Here is a 23,428-nt window from a genome sequence, read left to right as displayed (position 1 = left end):
CTTTTATTAAGAACGCTATGCATCTCTGTCGGTGTTGCACCACCCTATAGATCACATACCAAATCGACCAAGTAAATCAGGACCCTGTTAAAAAGCATTATGGATGCTCTAAACATAGATATTCTAGTCATATTGGTTGCACTGGAGAGCTTCATTCATTCTTATAGCCACTTTCAAGGAGATTACTTTGACTGTCTTTGCTACCCTAGTTTTAGTCAGTCCTTTGGGTGGCGGTTTTGCCTAAGAAGGGTTTATTTTCTGAGCATTATTAATCACAGCTTTCTGACCGTGACCTTTCTTCTGTACTGGTCACTGGATTAGTTTCCTTAACTTGTAAAGTAGCTGACCTTTTTCAGAACAAATCTATGGATGCTTCAACGAGAAAACTGATACAGGACTTGTGATGTGGAAGAAATTGTATTTTTTGCTGACATGAAATAAATATCTGAAGCTTTTAACTTCAGAATGGTGGAAAATCTGAACAGGATGATTTAAGTGGTGTTGAAGTTAATTTGTAACTTGTCATTCCTACAATTCATTTCAGCATGAAGACATCAGTGTGAATGTATCTTTTTTTTAAATCTCCAGGCAATGAGGACACACTCAGTAAAATCTTGCAGATTCACATATGTCCTTCCCATATTGTCTTTCATTGACAACTAAAAATGGGTGGGGAAGAGAACTACTGTATATAACATTTTCATTTGTAAAACTGCGAGGAGCAAGTGAAAACAATTTAAGAGAACTAGGTTCTCCCAGTGCAAAGGGCTGTGTTCCCTGAACCTTTTTTATAAGGACCCCCAAATTTCTTTTTATGATCATTGACCCGCTTGCAAATAACGTTTGCCTTTTGCATTAAATAAAAAGTTTGCTTTTGGCGTAAAAAAAAATAAATAAAAATTTCCTTAATTTAACGAATGCACGTTTTCACTGATGGTATTCATCAGCAGACTGCAAAACCAGGATTGTTTGTGCATGTTTTAATTCTGCTGGTAAGAGATCCTTGGACAGTCCAGTGCTGCCTAACTAGCAAGGAGCTGTTGTGTTACCAAGGACGTTGATGCTGAAGGTCTGAGATGGGTAGAATATTGTAAGGGGGCGGGATTTTAAATGTACACTTTTTTTTTTACTGATTTTTTTTTTCTTTTAATTTTCTGTAGTTACAGTATCATGCAGGGCTAGCGTCTGGCCTATTGAATCAACAGTCTTTGAAGCGCTCAGCCAACCAGATGGGAGTATCTGCAAAACGCAGACCAAAAGCCCAGCCTACAACCCTTGTCTTACCTCCTCAGTAAGTACTGGAATATTTTTGAGAATTTGCACCATATATTGTTTCCAGTTTTAAAAAAACCACCCAGCTTTTTAATAAGAAATAGTTTTTGTTCTCTAGAGGGATGATAACTCCAGTAGGAATAAGGACTGTGGGCACTGTAAAGACAATTTGTTGCTGCCTGCTATAGTCATTAAAGGTTACTTAGGACTGTGACAAGAAAAAATCAGAGTTACAAAAGTTTTCTTTCCAGCGAGCCCTGTGATTTGACATTGAAGCAGGATTCTTCACTGATTTGGGTGACTAGGAGCCTCCAGTAGGACTTCTCTGAAGGTCCTCTAAGACGAGTGAAAAAGTCTTTGTTGCGAGTTCTTTCTTGACAAATGTCTGTTCTGAGTCCATCTGTTCGCCATATGTTAATTTTGCATTAGATTTAAACCTGCTTTACAGGTGACAAGCAATTATGAGGACACCTAGAAACTGTTTAAGGACATAGACAATCAACACTCTAGGCAGTCTTGTGTTCTAATGCCAAAAACACAAAACACCCACAACTCAGCTTTATAAATTAATAAGTTGCTTAAAATATTTAGGTACAGATAAAAAAAACCACAAAAAACTATTATAACAGGAGGAAATTAAGTGTTAAGCAATTATTCACTGTACTATCATCCTTGCTGTTTGTAAAAACTGACTACTAATTTTTTTAAAGAACGAGATTCACAAGGTATAAATACCAGACTACTGGCCATGGGGGTTTTAGTCTCATCAGCCCCTCTGTTGTCACCAGAGTCCCCAACACTGAATTGGTGCAAAGCCCAAAGGAAATCCAAGTGCCCTCAAGATGAATGAGAACAGTTCAATCAGCAGAGCTTTCCCCATGTATGGTAACTTTTTTAAACAGCTGCTAATTAAAAAATCCATACAATGTCGTATCTTTACCGATACATCAATAGCAGGCTGGCTGAAAAGGCTGCTTTGATACAACCACAAGATGTAGGGTCAGATACTGCCCTCTTTTGTATCTGTGTAACTGCATTGATGTACAAACTTGCAAGCAATGTGATAAACTGGGGGAAAACTTTGGCTGATGAATAGGGTTTTATTGTGGGCAGAGGTGTCAAAGATATTTGGTGTAGAGGACTGATTTCCATGATGGTTCATGAACTGGAGTATTGTGTTTGCTAGCCCGTGCAGTTTTTATTTTGTAGTCTGCAGATATTTGGGGGGGGTTTCCTCAAAGCCCCAGGTTTTCTCATATTCTCATTATGGGAGACTTCCACCTTTATATTTAATTTACTTATACAATAAGTAAATCTTAGCCTTTATGGTTGCAGATAAAACCATGAAAATGTGACCAGTGCATAACTAAAAATATTAAATAGAAATAGCTCTAAACATACATATTTTTAAAAGGCTCCTGAGATTTGGGAGCCTGACTGGCTGTTTCTAAATGTTTTGAACTGGCTACACTGAGAATATAAATTCAGAATGTTTTACTCCTTTATTTTCCTATTCCACTTGATTTCCCATTGAATTCAGTAGTAGGCTTGCAGAGAGACTGGAGGATAATTGTAGTTGGTGTGTTAACTAAACTTTTAATTTTCTTTATGATTTGTTCGATACTTCATTGCCACATTCACTATCACTCAAGTGGAAGATAAGCTCATTTTAAATGCCCCCCCCCCGTTCCTTCTTTATTGACCTTTCTGTTTCTTCCCTTTATTCCCTCATTTTCTCTTTTGTAATTTTCTTCATTGTGAATTTCCTCCCGTGCAGGAACTTCTAGCTTCTACTTCCTTACTCATGGGCTTTATTTCTTCTCCGTTCCCCTTCTATTACTAAACTAAGCAAGAAACAGTTGAGGTTTTCATTTGGAGTCATTAGACTTTTGAATCCAAATGGTAAGGAAAATAATTGTGGGCAAAGGAATTGTTGTTTCTGTCATTCTCTTGCTGTGTGCAGATTCAGGCAGACAATGCTGCATCAGGTAAGGTTAATTTGTGTTTGAAGTGTTTTCTTCTCAACTGCAAGAGCTGGAAACTTCCTTTCTTTCATGGAATCCTGGGTTCTGCTGATTCCAAATATTCTACATAAAATGAACAGGAGTTGGATTTGCTCTATTGATAAGAGTTGAGGGAAGGTAAGAGGTGTTTGAATTCATTTATATTTTGGAGAGATGCTTTAAAAAAAAAAAAAAAAGAATAACATAGAAGCATCCTGATAAAAAAAAGATGAATAATTTGGATTCCTTCCTGCTTGTGATATGAGATTTAGAACCAGCAAAATAATATTTTCCAACTGCAGTGGGAAAGCACAGAGAGGAAACTGTCTTTCCAGGTATCCAACGGTCTGTGTGTGATTTAGCTATTCTGTAAAATGGTGTTGCTTTGTCCTGTGTAGCTGGTACCAGTGGGGTTGTGCATTGTCATGCTATTGCAGACGGACGATCTGGAATGGTTTTAGTTTCCCTCAAAAGGATCACGTGCTGAATTTCCACCATTCTAGATGATTATATCTGACTATTTTAACTAACCAATCCTTGATGCACTTATTTCATCTTAATATATTTGTGTACCTTCAGTTCTATTGTTATAGTTAATCTGGTGTTTTAATCGCAGTATAAATATAGTGTGACAAACAGATTTATATGATTTTAGTTGTTGTCTAGCTTTCATGGCAGTTATGATAAACCCTGCCCTGTTACTTTTCCTTATTCTTCATTGAAGCAAAATGAAAAGCATCTTCAGTGCAAGCAAGATACTTGCTTGAAAGGGGATTTTTTGGGCATGGTGAACTCTTCCTAACGCTGGCATTTAATATAATAAAAATTCTATTCTGGATCTATTTCGTAGTGGAGGAAAAATTTTTTTTTTTTTTTGGCGCACGTGCTGATTGCTTCCTGAAATGTACTTAAATTTATTTGTAAGTCTTTAGGTTGAGACCTACTGCATATAGGGATTCGGTGTCAATTAAAAGCTATTCAGAGCAAATTCATTACTGAAGGTTTTTGTATAGCATCAGTAGATAAGACTACCTCTGCATTTTAGTGGTTGAGTATTGTGTTTCAGGGCCGCAAGTTGAAGTTGGAACAAACACCAACACAGCAGTAATTGATGTCAGTCAGCAAACGAATGTCAGGAAACTACCACCCTCAGTCTCGGGAAGTAACGTGAATAATGACATGGACAAAGAACAGTCTGAAGGCCTTTCATGCAGATTTCCAAGAGAGACTTCAGTATTTAAACAGATTGCCTAAGGTTCAGTCACTAACAGGGCTTAGAGAATAGCACTGACGAATATTTTATATCACTGAGATTTTTTTCTTTTCTATAAAAAAAAAAAAAAAAAATAACACTAGAGACTGATATTTTATCTTCTATTCTTAGTAGAAATCATGCCATATAAATTATTATCTTGGAATCCATATCTTCATTCCTTACTACAAAGTTGAGGTTGGCATTGTGTAATATTTTATGACCTCTATACTTCTTGGGCTGACGATTCAAAACTAGACTTGTGTAAGAATTGTTTCAATCAGACTCGACTTCATACATGCTGAAGTCTTATGAAGTCCATCAGAAGAGGGGTCTGTGTTCAGGCCTTCTGTCAACCATGACTGCAACTGTAATTTTTTTTTATTTAAGAAGTAAGTGAGGAAATGCAGGCCCTTGCTTTGGGTTCTTCTAAAATTGAAAGACCACTTAACGCAGTTATTGCCCAAATGTCTTTTTGTTTTATTTCTTCTGGCATCATTTAATTAAAGGTAGATTCTCGCTCCTAAAACTGGATCCCTCCCTACCTCCGAAAGCCACGTGCTATGCCATGGTGGCTTGAAACTGCTGAAAATGGTTAGCTTTAGGAGGAACTCTCTGCCAGTGCACAGTCGTGCTGAGAGCGTAACAAACTCTCTGATGTGTTACTGCAAAGCTGAAAAATCACATCAGTGTGAAAGACTGCGGTCTGATGAAGAGAGAACAGAGGAACCCCAGGGAGCTGACTTCATTTGTTATTGCAGTTGTACTTGTTGGCAAACACAGGGGGTTTAATAGTAATAATGGGGAGTTTTAGGGGTATCAACCAAAAACTGCAACCTGTAGTTAGGCATGACAGAAGCAGTTTCTCAATACTCCAGTTCAGTCATTAGTCTTTTCTAGACTGGTGGGTAACATGGAGTAATAATTCAACTTGAATTATTCCTGAAACTTGGCACTGCCACATCCATGTCCAAGCGTTCTTTAGAGTCTTTCGTTGTGGCATTAGTCGTGTTGCACGAATAGACTTTTGCTAGCCCAGAACTTTCCAGCTCATGGCTGGTATTTTTCATTGACTGGGGGCCTTCATTGCTGAAATAAAAATCAATCCTTATTGATTGCTTGCTTGTCAGTGTGACACTTAAATGTCTTGGGCCTCTTCCTGGGAGGTTTCTCCATTCCTCCTGGTTCTTTTAAGCACCTTGGTCAATCGTAAGTCTTATTTCAGGATTGTTCCTGAAGTTTCAGACAGGAGAGCTGCCTCTGTTTGTGTCCTGTGTAGTCCATTCAGAGTTAGATGCACATAACATGGGGTATATGCATTTTTTTCCCCAATCTTGAGGGATATTGTTTATAAAGAAGATGGATGGCAATGCCAACTGCTACCTTCAAATGCTCAGCAAACATCTATAACTCTGCAATAGTGTTGTTCCAAATTTCATACAACTTACTGATAGATGCCAATTCTATTTACTTGGTGCCAGTGCCCTACCAACTGAAATTTTGTTGAATCATAGCTTTTGGTTTATGGAAAGCTCTAAAATTGCATCCTGCTTACTCATGGACTTGGGTCATTTCAGCCAGTTGTCTCTTGAGGAAACAATACATTTAGGTATTTCAAGCAGATTTTTAAATACTATATCAGGGGTGTCCAACCTTTTTGAATGTGGGGCTGGATCACAAACTTCTTATCACCCAGTGGGCCGGCGAGCCATATTCAAAGACATCACAGGAAGTGGTATCATATCAGGAAGTGATGTCACGTGACCTTTGACACCAGTAAAATTGCAGGGGTTGACATAGTGCTGGTTGACATGGCATGCACGCCTGGGTTGACATGGTGCTGCAGGAGCCGCTTGGCTACAACTGGGTTGACCTGGTGCTGGAGAAGCTGTGGGGCCAGGCCAGGGTTAACCTGAGACCTGCCCAGCCTGATGGTGCCATGCCCGGGTTGACATGGTGCTGCAGGACCCGCCTGGGCAGAACCGGGTCGGCACCAGCCAGGAAAAGCAGCATGCAGCTGAAGCTGGCTTCCCATGTGCTGCTGGGGACGGGACAAGGCCGGCCAGGTCTGCACCGGCCAGCAGAAGCGGCGGCGGAGCCGTGTGCTGCTCGGGACTGATGGGTGCAGGCTCGTCCCGTCCCGAGCAGCACACAGCTCCACCGCTGCTTCTGCTGGCGGGTGCAGACCTGGCCGAGCTCCTCCCGCCCCAGCAGCACATGAGAAGCGGCCCCCTCGGGGCCTTGCACGCAGGCGACTGGGCCCGGAGAGCCGCAGCGGTGGGGGGGAGACTGGCCGGGGGAGCAAGCAGGCACTGCCTTGCTGCGGGGCTGGCTTCAAGCAGGCGGGCGAGGAGGCAAGCATGGGCCGGCAGTGCCAGCGGCCGCTGCTTGCCCTCCTGCGCGGGTCTGCTCCCCTGGGCCCTGCGGGGGTAAGCAGCTCCCCTTCCCTCGCTGCTGGTTGGGGCCCGCGGGCCAGCCCTGCCTACCTTGCCGCAGCCCCCCGTCGCCCTACCTGCCTTGCCGCTGGTGCAGCCCCGTGCTCTGCACCGCCACCACCACAGCTCCGTGCTCCACGACGGCAGCTCCGCGCCGCCACTGCCCTGCGCTGGCAGCTCCGCGCCGCCGCTGCCATGGCCCTGCGCTGCAGCTCCGTGCTCCACAGCGGCGGCTCCGTGCTCTGCACCGCTGCTGCTGTGGCTCCGCGCCGCCGCCCCACCGCTGCTGTGGCTCTCTCCTCCGCGGTGGTGGTGCTGCCGCCGCTGCAGGCCAGATAAAATGGCTCAGTGGACCGGATGGCGGCCTGCAGGCCGTATGTTGGACAAGCCTGTACTACATCATAAAAAATTATTACTGAAAAATGACTCGCTTTGTTTCATGTGTTAACTAAAATGCATAGGTAATAAACAGGCTTCCAAATAGCCAGATGTGCCAGAGTAGGTCCTCTGACTATTGTATTGTGTGAAACAACATTTTCTAAATTAGCTGTTACTGACATGACTGAAAAATCCTCGTGGTCCTTCCTGGCACGGTTTCTGTGGTGAATGTTAGAAATTTTTTTCCCTTTGCCCCCCTCCTCTTCCAGCCTTCCTTTCTTTGTCTTGCTTACTTCGTGATTTTAGGGCCTTCATTAATAAAGTAAAAGCAGATTATTTTAGGAATGCCTAGCCTGCTGATCTTCCCTAGCTTTTTAAAGCCAGAAGAGGTGGTAGTGATTATCAGGGATCTTGGTTTTTTCTGATGGAATTGCAAGTTCTCTGATTCTAAAAAACCTCAAATGCATGATTTTCCATGATTACAATGAAGCACCACTATACATATAGGTATCAGTTGAACACAATGTTTTATTGATATATTTATAATGTTAAAATAGTTTGGAAGCCTCAGTCATTATAATAAAATAAATTCTAAATACCTGTATATTTTGGCATTTGATTTTTGTTTTTTTTTATCATGGAAAATTAGAGTCCCTCGTCCTTCCTTTTCTCACCAGGGTATGGATCCAGCTGCAGCTGTCTCCCTTGCTGCTTTGTGGCTTTGAGCACCCTGGTTTGCCAGTGCTCTGCCCCTGCCGTTGCCCCTCATTCCCAATCCTAGCCTCCCAGCCCTACTGGTGCTCCTCACTCCTGACCCACAGTCTCCCGTCCCTGCTGGTGCACCTTGCTGCCAACCCACAGCCTCCCATCCCTGTGCCTCACCACCCCTAGCCTTATCCAAGGGAGCCCCCAGCTGCCACGGCTGTAGGGCCAGGGCCCACAGCCCCCTGCCCACCCCAGCAGTGCCCAAGCCCCAGCTGCCATCCAGGGAAGGTGGCAGTTGCTGTGGCTGGAGTGGAGTGCGGAGCTGCTCTCCACACGGCCTGGCTGCCACCTGCATGTGTGCACATGTACATGTACATAGCGCCTCCTGCCTGATTGCCCTACTCCTGCTGCTCCCAAGCCCAAGCAGCTCCTTGCAAGCTGCAACTCTGCCAGCCTACAAAGGGAAACCTGTGGTTTTTCCATGGTTTTTTTCCTTTAAAGGAGAAAATCCACATTTTTCATAGTTGGTAGAATCGGAAGAGACCTGAGGAGATCATTTAGTCCAACCCCCTGCCATGGCAGGAAAGAGTACTGGGGTCAAACGACCCCGGCCAGATGTTCGTCCAGCCTCCTTTTAAAGACCCCCAGGGTAGGAGCCAGCATCACCTCTTTTGGAAGTTGGTTCCAGGTCCTAGCCGCCCTGACAGTGAAATAGCGCTTCCTAATGTCTAGCCTGAAACTACCCTCTGCTAGCTTGTGTTTGTTGTTTCTTGTAACTCCCGGGATCGCTCAGGGGAACAGGGACTCTCCCATTGCCTGGTGGTCCCCTTTGACTAGTTTGTAGACTGCCACTAGATCCCCTCTCAGCCTTCTCTTGTGGAGACTGAACAGGTTCAGGTCCCTCAGCCTCTCCTCGCAGGGCCTGCCCTGCTGCCCCCTGATCATGCCGGTGGCCCTCCTTTGGACCCTCTCCATATTGGCCACATCCCTCCTGAAGTGCGGTGCCCAGAGCTAGACACAGTACTCCAACTGCGGCCTGACCAGTGTTGTGTAGAGGGGGAGGATCACCTCCTTGGACCTGCTTGAGATGCATCTATGGATGCACGACAAGGTATAGTTGGCCTTCCTGACCGCGTCCCCACACTGTCGGCCCATGTTCATTGTGGCATCAATGATGACTCCAAGATCCTTTTCTGTCTCAACACTGGCGAGAAGGGAGTTCCCCAGCCTGTAGGTATGCTGCTGGTTCTTCCTCCCCAGGTGCAGCACCCTGCACTTGTCAGTGTTGAACCCCATCCTGTTCTCATCCGCCCACCCCTGTAACCTGTCTAGATCTGCTTGCAGCCTGTTCCTTCCTACTAGCGTACCCACTTCACCCCACATCTTCGTGTCATCTGCGAACTTGAACAGGGTGCTTTCTACCCCCTCGCCCAAGTCACTGATGAAGATGTTGAATAGTGTGGGCCCGAGGACTGAGCCCTGGGGAACCCCACTGTCCACATCCCTCCAGGTCGAATAAGACCCATCCGCCACCACCCTCTGGGTGCGGCCCTCCAGCCAGTTAGTGACCCATCTGACCGTGTAGGCATCAACACCACTGTCTCCTAGTTTCTTACTGAGAATGGGGTGAGAGACCGTGTCGAAGGCCTTCCTGAAGTCCAGAAAGACTATATGTACTGTGACACCTGCATCCAAGGACTTGGTGACCTGGTCATAGAAGGCCACCAGGTTGGTTTGACAAGACCTGCCCCTAATGAGCCCATGCTGGTTGCCCCTGAGCATAACCTCCCCTGCTGGCCCTTCCTGGACATGTGCCAGGATAATTCTTTCAAAAAGCTTCCCCAGGCCCGAGGTAGGACTCATGGGCCTATAGTTTCCTGGGTCCTCCTTCCTGGAAACTACTTTTCCACAGTGAATGGAAAACCCAGATTCCTGGTGATCATACAATTTGGTCTTGTGCATTATACAAGCCATGACATTGCATCCAGGGATTCCTGCATTGACCCCAATAGAAGCACCAGCTGATTGTGATAGTTAGCGTGTAAAGTCACAGAACACGGAGATACATAGTGCAAGTGCTTATACCATCCAAACCAGTATTATGTACAACACACTAACAATTACTTTATCCTTCTATAAAGAGAAATCAGCTATTTAACTCTGGCAGAAGACAAGCCTGTGGCTACTTTTAAAACTATTCAGGAAGGAAAGAGCTAAAAGTGTAGAGCTGTAACATTGTTGCGTAGTGGAAAAAAAAGTCATCTCAGGTTCTTTGTGCTGTTCTAAAGTTCTGCTTTCCCCCTACTGGCAGGGTGTATTAAGTAACAATATTCATTAAATACCACAGAGATGATATGCAATAAAGAGATAATCCTCAGGCCCAGGTCTCTACCTCTCTCTAGAAGAGGTGAAGTTGAGAATATAATTAAAGATTAAAACTCTGTTTGCATTCTGGAACATGGAGATACCTGTCTGTATATGATGGGGAATTGTATTAATAAGGAAGAGATCAGTTTCCAATAACTTTCAATACTAGGAGCTCATTTCATATCCTCAGTCATGTTTAAGTTTCGCTCAGTATTTCTTTAGCTTTACTTTTGCAAGATAGAGCAACGGGATCTATTAAAGAACATGCTGCTTCAATATAGTGACCCTTTTGCTTCCTACATTAATCTTTTTCATATGAAGAAAAAAGATTAAAAGTTAGGTCCTTGTAGCATAAGATAAGAGTGATTTCATATACATATTTAGTTTATATATCTTTCAGTATAGAAATCTTGCATTCTGTAGCCACATCATTTTCCTAAGTTTTGTGTTGTCATGAGTGTACATATTTAAGATCACGTTGTTAAACTTTTTCCCTTTTGTTGGATAAACTGATTAACACTTAGTTTTACTTCCCGTGGAGTTCTTTCTCTCTCTCTTTGTGGGAAGCTGTAGTGCAGTGCCAAAGAATGAGAATGCACTTTATTGATCATTAGGTGGCATTGGTGGTAGTGGTGCAGTCAAAATATATTTGCGCACCTTGCAACAAATTCTCATAATGATGCCCATAATATATGAAGCCTGACTAAGAGAATGCCTGCAAACTTTTCTTTTCTATTTGACTTTGTGAGCTATGCTCACATCTTTTACTTTCATCAAGAGCATTATTAAAAGCCACTAGGTTTGCACTGCCTTCTAATAAATAGTAACTGTTAGATAAATATATGCTTCTCTTGCTTTAAAAGAAGATCTGCAGGTGCTTTGACAAACGGATTGAGATACTACATCATTTTCCTGTAGCTTTTTTAATTACCTAAGGAATCTCTGTTGACGGTTCTGTCAATGTTAGCTGGCATCATAGACTTCTCTTACTGGAATAGGGAAAGCTTGGTTGCAGATGGCAGGGTGCTGGGCTTCATGTTTCCCATTAGCCGCCTTCATGGCAGTGTTTTGATTCCTGTTAGATCTATGAAATTATCATTGGTATGTGCAAGTGGCTTCTAATAATTAGAAAAGTGGCCCTTAAAACAAGGGGCTTTTTGTAAAATTCTAATTATTTATATGTTTTATGAAACCCTCAATATAATATTTGAACCACCATATCACGTTAGAATTAGGAGAAAGTCACCAAGTGAAGTTTTCTACCCAGTCAGAAATAATTATCCGTATTTAACATAATTATCCGTATTTTAAATATTTAACAGCAAATGGGAGAACCCCATTTTGACAGCTTGGTGAAAAATGAGGGCAAAAAATGTAGATGTTGTTAGCAGCAAGTGATATGCAAGTTGTTCAGAAAAAAAAATGCTATACCGACTGTTAAGTCCCTTGTCCCTTCTCACTTCCCCACTTCCTTTCCACTCCCCAAATAAAACAGCTGTTTTTCAAGTTGTTTTTAGACTAGCATTCTTCTACTTTTCATACAGTGGGACCACATCTTATTGGAGAGATTTGTCTCGGACACCTTTCCTTGTGATTTGTGATTGCATGGATTATATCTCTTCCCATCCATTAATCCTTTAAGATCCCTTCTGGCAACTGCAACAATTGCTAATTCATAAAAGATATTAGGAAATTGCTTGGATACTTTTTAGCTTCCTCTACTGTAATAAAGTATAAAATGTGGCCTTGTTTGAAAGGAAAAAGTTAATCAGTCTTCGCTTGTTTTCTTAATTCTTTAACTCGGCCTCCTATCAGTTCTTTTTACCATCAACTGAAAATCAGGGCAGCTAGCTGCACGCGACTAGCCAGGTCTCTGCGGATTGCTAGAAAGTGCTTCACAAACCAGAGCTTGAAAGCTGCTAATTTAAGCATCTGACTATTTAATGAAAACATTAAATAAAACAACTTTTGAAATGGTGTGAATTATTTTTCCCTATGTTGTGAATGGCCTTCATTTTCTCAGTTGTAATTGTCTGCCTCTTTGCTTGCCGTTGAGGATTACGATACTGTATTACTGAAATATCGTCCTCCACTGAAACACCTTATGGCCAATTGGAAATTTCTCCAAAGTCTTCCCACTGTTGCTTTTACTAGTTCAGGTTTCCTCATGGTAAGGAGCAGCAGTGGCTGAGATTTACTGTCAATATTTTTAGCTGATTGCTGAGTGCCTAAAAATGCCGCGAGGCTTCTCTCTTATGGTTTTCATCTTGGTATCATTGATGGACCTGAACTGGTAATAGCAAGATTGAGAAAAATATTAGTGTAGACAAAGCTAGAAATGAGGTCCCAGTTATTGCAGGGTGCAGGTGGGGGGTGAAATATCTAAAACCTCTTATTGAAGAATAACAATTTTTTTTTTTATTAAATGCTTTAAAAGATACTGCATCTCTGCTTTGCCATAGAGCTGACTTCTTTTTATTTTTCAGGAAGTCAGTTATTTCACGTGGGTGTAACAGCACTCTGTATGAAATTAGAGCAAGTAGTAAAGGGCACTTGCATGTTACATCTTATTGTCTCGAGGAAAGATGCTTCCAAGCTCTTAACCAGAGTTCATTTTTTAAAATGGCTTACAGTATAATGAAAAAGAATGGAGTATAACGGTTAGTGTCAGCAGTAGATAGCATCAGCCGTGTGATTCATTGGTTCATTGTTCACGTACATCCCAGAGCCTGTGAATCTGCCAGCATTGTATCATACCTATTGTGTGTGTTTAAATATTTAAAAATAATAGCCAGTCTATATATTTTATATAACAGCAGTCTCCTCTTTTGAGTTGATTAATATCTACCACGATAAGTATACAGCGTTATTTCAGTGGACAGAAGTAATTTTGTTCTAATCCAATGAGGACTTCCAGTAATTTGGTCTAATGTTGCTAATGTTCTAACTTTCTACCTGTGTTATGCATCTGATGCACGCTTTTTTTATTAAAAAAGATTGAGTATCTCTTGCACTCCCCTTACTGTGCAAGGAAGGTGGGGAGGCAGCAAAGACATACCTGAACTAATTGTTTTAGTTAGAAAATGGCTAAGAGGTTGAATTTGGAAATCGGCTGCAGATAATTAGTCATGTGAGATGTCTGTTTTTCTGTGTGGTTCATAATCAATTTGGACATGTCCCATTTAGCTTTGTATCTGCACGGGTTTGATGGCGTATAGTTAGAGTTATTTCTTAAAGACAAAAGGAAGCTGTTTTGATATCTGGGTTTGCTGACATCATGAACTAGCCTATCTTCATTCTATCGAAACTGTACACTTTTAACACAAAAATGATAACTTTGACCAGAGGACCCTGAAGAGGCCTCAAGGAGAAGTTGTTAGATTATAAGGAAGATGCTTTCCAGTCTTAAAATTAGCAAAATGCCAAAAGAGGTTCTGTAGGTACTAGGCCTGTTTTAGCTAGCTGATGGGCTCCCTGTCTGGCAGTGTTTAGGTGGCACATGACAACACAGTTACCCCTGAGTAATTCTCATTTATGAACAATTGATGGTCCTGACAAAGCGTCTGCCTCTTGCATCACTGGGTGATCAGGATTTATAGCCAGGCTGTGGCTGATCCTTACAGAAGGGAGAGTTGGGATGGTCAGGTTTGTGGGGAGGGAAGATGAGCAGCCTTCTGTTGACTCGCTGCTTATCTTGACAGCAGTTGTCATGACCAGTAATCTCCCTGGATGCTGCTTGAATGCAGTCCTACAATACGGGAGGCAGATAAAGGCTGAAGGGAATAATGGGGGGTGTATTTTGTCCTTGGAAGAGCATATGTTACGTTAGGCTCTGTATTCCAAAGAATTCGGCATCCCTAACCACTCCCAGAGTTGGAGTGGAGACTCCAGAGTTGGAGTGGAGACTCGGTGCCCTTCACCTTGCGTCTTACACAACTTGCATAATCAAGTCCATGTTTAGCAGTTTGCTGGAGCAATGTCTCGTATTCTAAGACTCAACTATTTTATGGTGTTCACATGAACTTATAATGTGTTTACTAAGATAGCATGAAATCCTCCATGTAAATCTAAATCAGTGGTGCCCAAACTTTTAGTGCTGTGGGCTGGATGAATAGGCTGGATCAAGCCCTGTGCTGCAGGATTGGGTCCTGCACCTGTATGCCCAGATCGGGCCCTGAGCCACTCCACGTGCCAGTCTAGTGTGCTGTCCAGCCTGTGGGGCTCCCCACACGTCTGGAAATTTGGCAGCAGGGAGGCAGCAATTGCTGCCCTTGCTTCCCCGCCACCCAAATTTCAGACCTCTGGGGGACTTCTGCAGGCTGAATGACATGGCTCCAAGGGTCAGATCTGGCCTGAGGAGTGAACACCCCTGAGCTAAATTATGTATGTGGCAAAATAGGTATTTGGGTGGTTAACATAACTGCAGCAGTCAGCAAGGGAATTAAAGAGTTACTCTTATGGCAGCTGCTTAAAATTGTTGCCCTAGGTCTGGTACTGACCTGCTCAGTCTCTGTTGCTGCACCACTGGCTATGACGATACCCAGTGCAGGGTTTTTTTTGGTGGGGTTTTTTTTTTTGTTCGTTTGGAATAGCTGATATTCTAGTGGCTTCTAATGCTTGATAACTCTTCTGAGCCAGCATCTGAGCTGTTCTTTGCAACTTTAGGAGTAGGAGTTTTTATTATTATTTAAATCTTGATCTAATCTCCTAATGTGTTGCTGTGTTTGGCAGAAGGGCCCCCTGTAATAATCTTCTTTACTTTGTTACTCCAGAACAAATGCTGATTGTTTTTTGCCATGGCTGTATACTGAATTTGTTTTTATTCCCCTTCATATATTCCACAGATGCACATTTTCCTTTCAAAGTAATTAGTGAGAAGCTGTACAAGCATTGATCAGCACTGATTGAGGAAAGAAAAGGTTTTGACTGTTCCACACCAAATGGTGACTGTGATAATCATTAGCAAAATAATCATTCGTATTTATTCAGAGACAAAAGGCAAAGCACTAAGGGTGGTTTTAACACCAATAAAGTTCAGCAACTTGTTTTATCAGTAGCATGGCAGAACTTCTTCACTTCACACTTTATAACCTGCTGAAAACACTGGCATTATCTCCACTCTTCAGCAAAGATTTCATACAGACAGCAGTGTAATGAGGGCTCACGTTACAAAGACTTCATTATTTTTACAGGGTGTGCTGCAGTTCATTTACTAGTATGTTATGAAGTACTATAAATAATTAAAATTACACTTTTCAAACAAAGTATACTGAATGGTTCATGTGGTCTTTTTCTCCTTTCTTTATTATTGCTTTCCAACTTGTAAATTCAATAAGTGCAAGGTGTTTCCCAGTCATTAGTACCGGAGAAGTTCTACCATTTAGGGTTTTTAACAACAGTCTTGATAGTTTTAAGCAGTAATTAAATATTTGTTATAGCATATCATTGCTAGCTTGTGATGCATTACTTTTCTGATTACATTTCACGTCGCTTCCCTCCACCCTCAATTCTTCAAATGAAATCCCTTTTCCATTCATCTTGTATAATTGCAGCATAGCAGCTAATAATTTATAATAAACCACACTCTATAATGGGATTATTTAGTGTATGTGTGTACAGCTTACTAGGGCTGCCAAAGCAAAGTTGTAGTGTGCTTAGACCAAAAGTTTCTAGATATGTATGTAGCTTATAAGGCTTCTGTTCCTCTTCCACTCCATCATCGTGATCTGTGCGTCTTATCAACATCCCTCATTTTCTCATCCCTGAACCAAGTTGGTTACAGTCTGGGTCTCCCCTTCCCGTGGGGGATGTCACTTTGAAACTTCTCCAGTCCTTTGATTATCTATCTTGTCCTAGAACAGGTTATATCTTAAGCGTCTATACCCTTCAGATCTGTTAGGTCCCAGTACTACACAAGCAAATTCATGTGGCTTCAGATTATTCTTGTTGGAGACAAGTGGTAGGATTGCCACCATCTTTGACGTACGCTCTGAGATGATCTTATCTGGGATCTATTGTGTTTCTGTTTGTCCTTCAACATCTTCCCCTTCACAGTAAGCTGAAATTTGTAGAGGAAAATTGAACTCTTCAAAATAACTTCACCTTTGCTAACCAGTTCAATGTCCTATTTCTAAAATAATTACATTTAGGGGGTTCCATGCCTTGCCTTGGTTGCTTCCTAAGTATTTTGCTTATATCCTGGATCAGATGACACTGACTCTGCCCTCTGTATCTGGGGCCCCTAAATGAGCACCCGTTCTTATTTTTTTGGTGGAAATACTGTACAAAGAAGCTTCTTATTCAGCCAGTGCTAGTTACAAGAGTGGATTTCTGACTCTGTTGATACTGGGTCATCATGTTCAACAGGTGAATGCAGTAAGTGTGATTACTCTGAATCCAGTGTGCAGCACTGGAAATAATTCCCATCTGTTTGGCTGGAGGTAAGCTGGAAAACTGAGCTTGAAAACAGTGCTTCATTTCCATGTAAACTATGGGATATCTACCCTCCTGCACAGGCGGCTCCTGGGCAGATCCAGGGCAGTATGTGGCCCTTAGTGAGCATTAGTTTTCTGGAAATTGCGGCTGTGTTGTAACGGAGCATATTTCTGCCTCTTTGATGTATGCCTGCCTTAAAGGTAGTGTTTGTGTCAGTGGCACAATTAAGTGGTGGCAATTAATTAAAAGTTGTTCCATGGCCCCAACTGTTAAAAGATGCCCTTGCAGCCATTGGAGCAGAACACTAATATCCGACCGTAGGGAATCCTTTCAGTAAAAAGAAAGTTGGCGAAGATGGTTCTAATGTGCAATTAAAGACGGCAAATACTAGTTTAACTGCTTGTTACTGTGTTAGAAAATGGAATGTGTACTACTGGCAGTTGTGCTAATTGGACAGAGAAGAACAGGCTTATCTAATAGAGGACATTTGTAAGAAATTAAGAACAAAATCAAAGCTTTCTCTAAGGTTGTGATTTCCTCCTGTTTAACCGGTTTTAACACAGACGTTTGCGGATACTGGCTCGATAAGAGGGTATTTCACTTGGGAGAGGTCATTTGGAGAGGGTTCAATTAAAATTTTGCATACCAACTTGGAGATGCATTATAACAGATCTTCTTTCCACCACCAATATATTATATTGTCAAGTATATTAAACAAAAAAAAGAGTAATTCCCTCACTAATTTATCCTAATGCTTCTGAGAGGCCATTATTATTATTTTTTTTTAGTGGTTTTTACCAATGTGGCTTAACAAAATTGCATTTGTAGGGTACAGAACATACTGCAGTTATTTATTGATGAGTTCACTTATATACCTCATCATGAGTCGAAACTAGCTGTTTCATAAACAGTACTGAATAGTTGCCCATTTTTAGATACTTAAAGTGTGCCTTTTTAATGATTTGGAAGGAAGGTCTAGATTTAGCATAGTAATAAACATTAATATCTTAATCTCGCACCAAAGTCAAAGCCAATTTTAAGACTCGCTGTGAGAGTCCGTCGTAGTTCAGGCAGCAGTTCAAAATAAAAGTAAAGCCAACATAAATAATGAACTATACTTAGTTGTAGAAACTTAGTTTAATGTCCTTTTTAACATGGAAGGGTATAGGCTTGGAGATCCACTTTGCTGAGCTTTCCATATTCAACATTAAAAATAACTCTATTACTTTTTTATTTTACTGCAGGGCATTCTCTGGGCATTCATGTGTTTACAAGGAATATTGTGGGTGGGTTAAACCAAGAAGCTTGGAGAAACAGATTGTAATTGGTGGGAACTTTCTTTTAAATGCAGTACACAGAAGACCATTTATAACTTTTAAAATTAAGAGTTTTGGTACCTATGTTCTATACTTTCCTGGCATCTCCTTCCCATTCCCAAGGAAAATAAATTCAATAAAATGCCCCAATGCAATCCCTAGGTAGAAAAGTTTCTTTAAACAAACTGAAATTAATTTGGGAGGGACCTTAGCATTATCTGGTGCCCGTAGTCCTCATTGCTTTGCAGAAAGCTGGCTTTACCCCAGGGGTGGGCAACTGTTTTGGGTGGAGGGCCGCTTACTGAGTTTTGGCAAGCCATCGAGGGCTGCATGACAGGCAGCCAGGGGCAGATAAATATTAATTTTCTAAATTTTAAGGGGCCCCGCGGGCCGGTTGGAATGCCCTGGCGGGCCGCATCTGGCCCACGGGTCGCATTTTGCCCACCCTTGCTTTACCCCATCTCATTTTTTGTCTCTCTCCCAGTTCCCTTTTATAGAATATTTGTTGTTGATCCTACACAGGTTTTCAGGGAATGACAGGCCTTACTTCAACTGGTTATGGTTTTATTCAGCAATATGTGCTGGTATGTTAAGTTTTAAAACCTTGCTCACACTGACATTCTCAATCCCTTCACTGACCCTCTGGACTCTATCAGCAGTGCCCTGGTTGGGGGATGAGGGAATGGCACCTTCTTGACTTCTGTTCTTCCAGGTGTAGTGCTTGTCAATTTAAAACAAATTTACAGCCCGAATTCTGTAGCAACAGCACAGGGAGGAATAGATTAGATTAAAACGTACCGAAGCTTAAGAATGTTTCTTTTCTCTTAAAGTCTCCAAGCTTTCAGGACTGCATTCTGGTTTCATGTAAAATGTTGAATTCTGCAATCATGTTTCCCCTGCGTTGTGAATCTTCTGCTTTGCTGTATTGTACTTTGGAACCTGATTCCAGTGCTGAAGTTCAGCTTTGGCACTGGATTTATGGTGAAAGATCTGATCTTCCTATTTGTTTAATCTTCATGAGTAGCTAACATCGTTAGAAAGTGTAGGTAAAATAACACATGATTGGCACCGCCATCGTTCTTTTCAATGAGCTGTTTCCATCCCTCATAGAACTTCCCTGTTGAACATTGCACCGTATGCTGTTCTAGTCCTCCATGTACACCTAAGAGAAAAACAGATGTCCATTTGAAGCTAAAAGGATTAGGCCATTTAAACTTTATCCTTGTGTTTCTGGGGAATAATAGTTGAGAGAGGATTATTGAGGAGCAGTGTTATCTGGCTAGGGGAGGCTGAGAAACAGGTTCTACCGAGTTCTAGTTGTCCTCAACCCAAACGAGACAAATGGTATCATTTAACCTTTTGGGCTTCGCTTAAGATTTCTGTAATAGAATGATGATGCCTGTTTCACTATTACGAAAGTGTTTAAAGATCTACACCTGAAAACACGCTCAGTGCCACATATTATTTGACTGCAAAATGTCAACTGCATCATTCTCATATGTTTGTACAGATGAGAGAAAGCAGGAAGTGCAAGGAGGATGCTTTCTTGCAGGGGGAAAGGGTCTTGATTTTTGTGCCTCGTCATCAGGAAATGTTCAAGACCAATCGCATTTCTTAAAATTCAAAAGTGCATTAGTGACAATAGTAAGAAATGAATGACCCTTACCCCTACTTTCAAGACCTGATTGGGAGGCCTGGCTGTCCACTGTCAGGATTCTTAATGATAAGTGAACAGTGATGTATTATTTTGTACCCTTTGTTGTCTTGCCTTTAGGTACCGTTTCACGTATAGAAGATAAAGTGCAGACACATGAAACACTTACGCAGCTTGGCTGGAGCCTGTCAGTCTGTGTCAGGCTCCCCGGACTACCTGAGTCTCTTAATCATTTAACTCTTTTGCTGATTGTTACACTCAGCGCTGGGTATTTAAAGTCAAGTGTGTTCTAAATGAGGCAAAAAGTACCTTGGTGTTTTGATGTATTGCAAATCAAAATACTATAGCCTTGTCCACACCATCATGATAAAACTGACCTCCCATCAGTCCCAAGGTTTGCTTTTGTATCTTTTACATGCAAAACCCCTTCTCACTTCATCTTTAGGGCTTTCAGACTTTTGTGACAGTTGCTCAGCAAAGGTGACATTTTGTTTGAGACTAATTTGTATGTGTTTTGTAGACAAGAGCCTTAAAAGAACAGTTTTTGAAGGAGCAAAATACAGGTTAAATCTAGTTAGTGAGTAATCACTTAAGAAACTGTCAGCCAGAAAAATCCAAATTATATTTGAAAGTATTTTACCTACGGCTGTTGCAAATAATATGTAAGATGATAATCGAAAGAGACTAGTGTTATTTGTTTGTTTTCTTTTTAGGAAAAAAAATGAGTTTATTCTAATTAACATTGCAAATTTAGCAGCCCTTGTGTAGAGTCAATTTTACTTTTTCCCTAGGAGAACTGATTACTTTTTTTTAACATGGAAACGGGGGAGAAAAGCAATGAAAATGGGAAGCAGGCCTCTAAAACCATGAAAATGGGTGTATGCCAGAAGCTGTCTAGAAGATATTGAATTGACTGGAGTTTAAGATGTTGGTGTCCCTTTACACATACCCACACAAAAAAAGTAGCTTAATTAACCAACCTTCAGCTAGATTTACTGCGACCAGATACCGGTAACTTGCAGATTTTGGAATTTGTGGAATCATTTCTAACTAGTAGCTTTCTGTTGATGATGGCTTGTTGCTTATGGTGTTGCGATACAACCAGAGACCAATAATTCTAGCAAACTAACCAATAACAGAAAAAACCCCAATTTTTGAGCAGAAGCAATATTATGAAGTGTGTGCTGACGGTTAACAGCTTCAGCTTCTCCATTCAGTGCTGGAAAGAGTTAGCCTTGAATCAGTAAAAATGGAATAGTTCCTGGTGGTTAGCAGATGATTAACTGCATACGACACACTCGGATGGCTTTATACCACAGGTTAGAGAACTCCTGCTCTTCTCTAATTGTGAGCTGTCTAATCTAAGTATGATTGAGCAAATATTCAAGACCCCGGCTTCCATTCATAATGAGCACATTTTATAGATGCTCTGTGCTTTCACTCACCTGAGCCATCTTGTACATGTTTATCCTTCAAGCAGTACATCTGTTAACCCTTCAACTGCGGCTTTTTCCGTGTGCGCTAGCCAAGGAAATGTTAAAGCAGATGTCTGTTTTGGCTGTGAATATTAAAATTCCTAACTGTGCTTCTTCTCTGATTTACATAATGGGCTGAGTTGGAAAGGGCATATTGGAAAGTAAATGTTGCACCCCTAGACTAGTCAATTTATCACATAATATTGTAGTCGTCTTTTCAGTTCAGCAGTCTGCCAGAGTGAAGAAATAGTGGCCATGGCTTTTTATACTTCAGAAATCCTGTGACCTCCCATTCTGAATATAGTCCCCAGTATAAACCCCTGGGACTTGCACACTCAGAGTAGTGCACTGTTGCTTTCTTTATTTTCATTCGGTTTCTTCACTAATTTTCTGAATCCTTTGTCATTGATCTCTAACGAGAGAATGGAGAAGAAAGGAAAGAAGTTTTTGGTGTAGGTTTCTGTTTTATCCTGAGGTCACAGTGCTTGTGTTGTGGCAGACAGTATGGTCCTGGGCCCTTCCTCCACACCTATTAATACTCCAAAAGGTTACCCAAAAAGTAAATCTCTGTTTTTGGGTCCTATGGAAGGGATTGCATATTCTCCAAATTCTCTGTCTTCAGTTGTCTCTGGCTCTCATTGTGCCCTTGCTGTTACAGGTTTCACCGGGATAAATAATACATCCTGTCCACCTCTGTTAACCCGTGTATTGCCTGCCCCATCTATGCTCACCAAGGTCAGGTAGTCCTTTTCTCATTTCTCTTAGAGAGGCTTAGGATGGAAGATGATATCGTGGGGTAGTTTTCAAGGGTCAATTGTGAATTACTTATTTTAAATGACTGTGCTTTAAAATACACAAAGCCACAAGTTCCAAGTGTTCAGTATAAAGAGAATTGTTTTTCCTCAGGCAGCAAATATCCTCTTAAAATAGTCCAGGAAGATTTTTCTCCTTGTTTTTACTGAAATGGCTAAGATGGTTCTATCCTGTGGGATGATGACAGGGAAATGGTACCAAGTGGTTCTTTGTATGTGGGGAGATGTGGAGGGGAAAGTTTCAAAAGAGCAAGGTTTAGGTAGGTGTTAGCCCCTAACATCCGCTTCTGGTCTTTTAGAAGGCATTTGAGTGTTTTTTGCCTCTACATATGCTTTGTGAAATCTTCTTCCAGTCCTTGTTTTATCTTCATCATTAGTAATTCTTAATAGTTGCTTTCTGGTGGCTTAAGGAGCTAAGAAGTCAGCAGCCAAGTCCAGTAGATCTTTCTGGGTTTCCTTGAGAGGTGGTCTCAAGGGTCTTTTCTGTTGCTCTTAAAACATCTTTCAGTTTTAGTGTTGGACAAAAAATCCAGTGCCTTTCCTTGATACTTGCTCTTTTGAGCTGGACTGGGCCAGGAATATTACCTGAGGAGGGCTCCTTAGGGTGTGTAGCTTTGGTGCACAAAACACTTTCAGTTCCCCTGATGTACTTGAAATGCAGAAACCCTCCGGGCTGTCCCTTTTTTGTCATGGACGTGTTCCTGAACAGTGATGCCTCCCAAGTTTGAAGTTTATTTCATGACAGATTCTCATGGTTTAACTTGTGTGCTTAATAGTAGGGCTGTCAAATGATAAAAAAAAGATTATCGTGATTAGTTGCAATTAAAAAAATAGTTGCAATTATTTGCAATTTTAATCTCATAGCTAAAAACTCAAAATTATGCACAGAGAAACTCAAAATTATGCAGGTACTTTGTATGGTTGGGGGTGTGTGTGGGTAATCTGTGAAGATGTTGGGGAGCTGTGAGGGTGTGTGTGTGGTTCTGAACTGGGGGGATCCCTGCACCCCCTGGCAGGATGCGGGGTACTGTGGGTCAGGAGTGAGGGGCAACAGCAAAGCTGGGGCGCTGTGGCTTGGGAGTCAGAGACAGACAGACAGACAGACACAGTGCCCAGCAGGTAAGTCTATGGGGGGAAGGGGCAGGGGATCGTAGATTGAAGCCCCCACAGTGCGCGAGGGAGTAGGGCAGGGGCTAGGGTGAATGGGGACCCGGAGCCAGGGTGGGTCGTGGGATGGAGGTGTGGGCAGCTTATCCAGGGGTGAGGGGCCCAGCTCCCCATTGCTGGGTGCACTCCTGGGGGAGGCATGAGGGCATATGCCCCC

The 23,428-nt window shown here is 42.0% G+C and overlaps 1 protein-coding gene across 1 annotated transcript in view; it reads left to right on the top strand.

Moving 5' to 3' along the window:
- The window catches only part of MED27 (mediator complex subunit 27), a 145,985-nt gene that overhangs the window by 49,251 nt on the left and 73,306 nt on the right, over positions 1–23,428 (top strand). The window contains exon 3 of the mRNA XM_014603826.3: positions 1,161–1,291. Coding sequence (XP_014459312.1) covers positions 1,161–1,291 — 131 coding nt within the window. The remainder of the gene's footprint in view (positions 1–1,160; positions 1,292–23,428) is intronic.

This window comes from Alligator mississippiensis, chromosome 12, assembly GCF_030867095.1.
Source record: "Alligator mississippiensis isolate rAllMis1 chromosome 12, rAllMis1, whole genome shotgun sequence".
NCBI lineage: Eukaryota > Metazoa > Chordata > Crocodylia > Alligatoridae > Alligator > Alligator mississippiensis.
The sequence above is the reverse complement of the archived record's forward strand: the minus strand, read 5'-3'. Positions and strand labels throughout refer to the sequence as shown.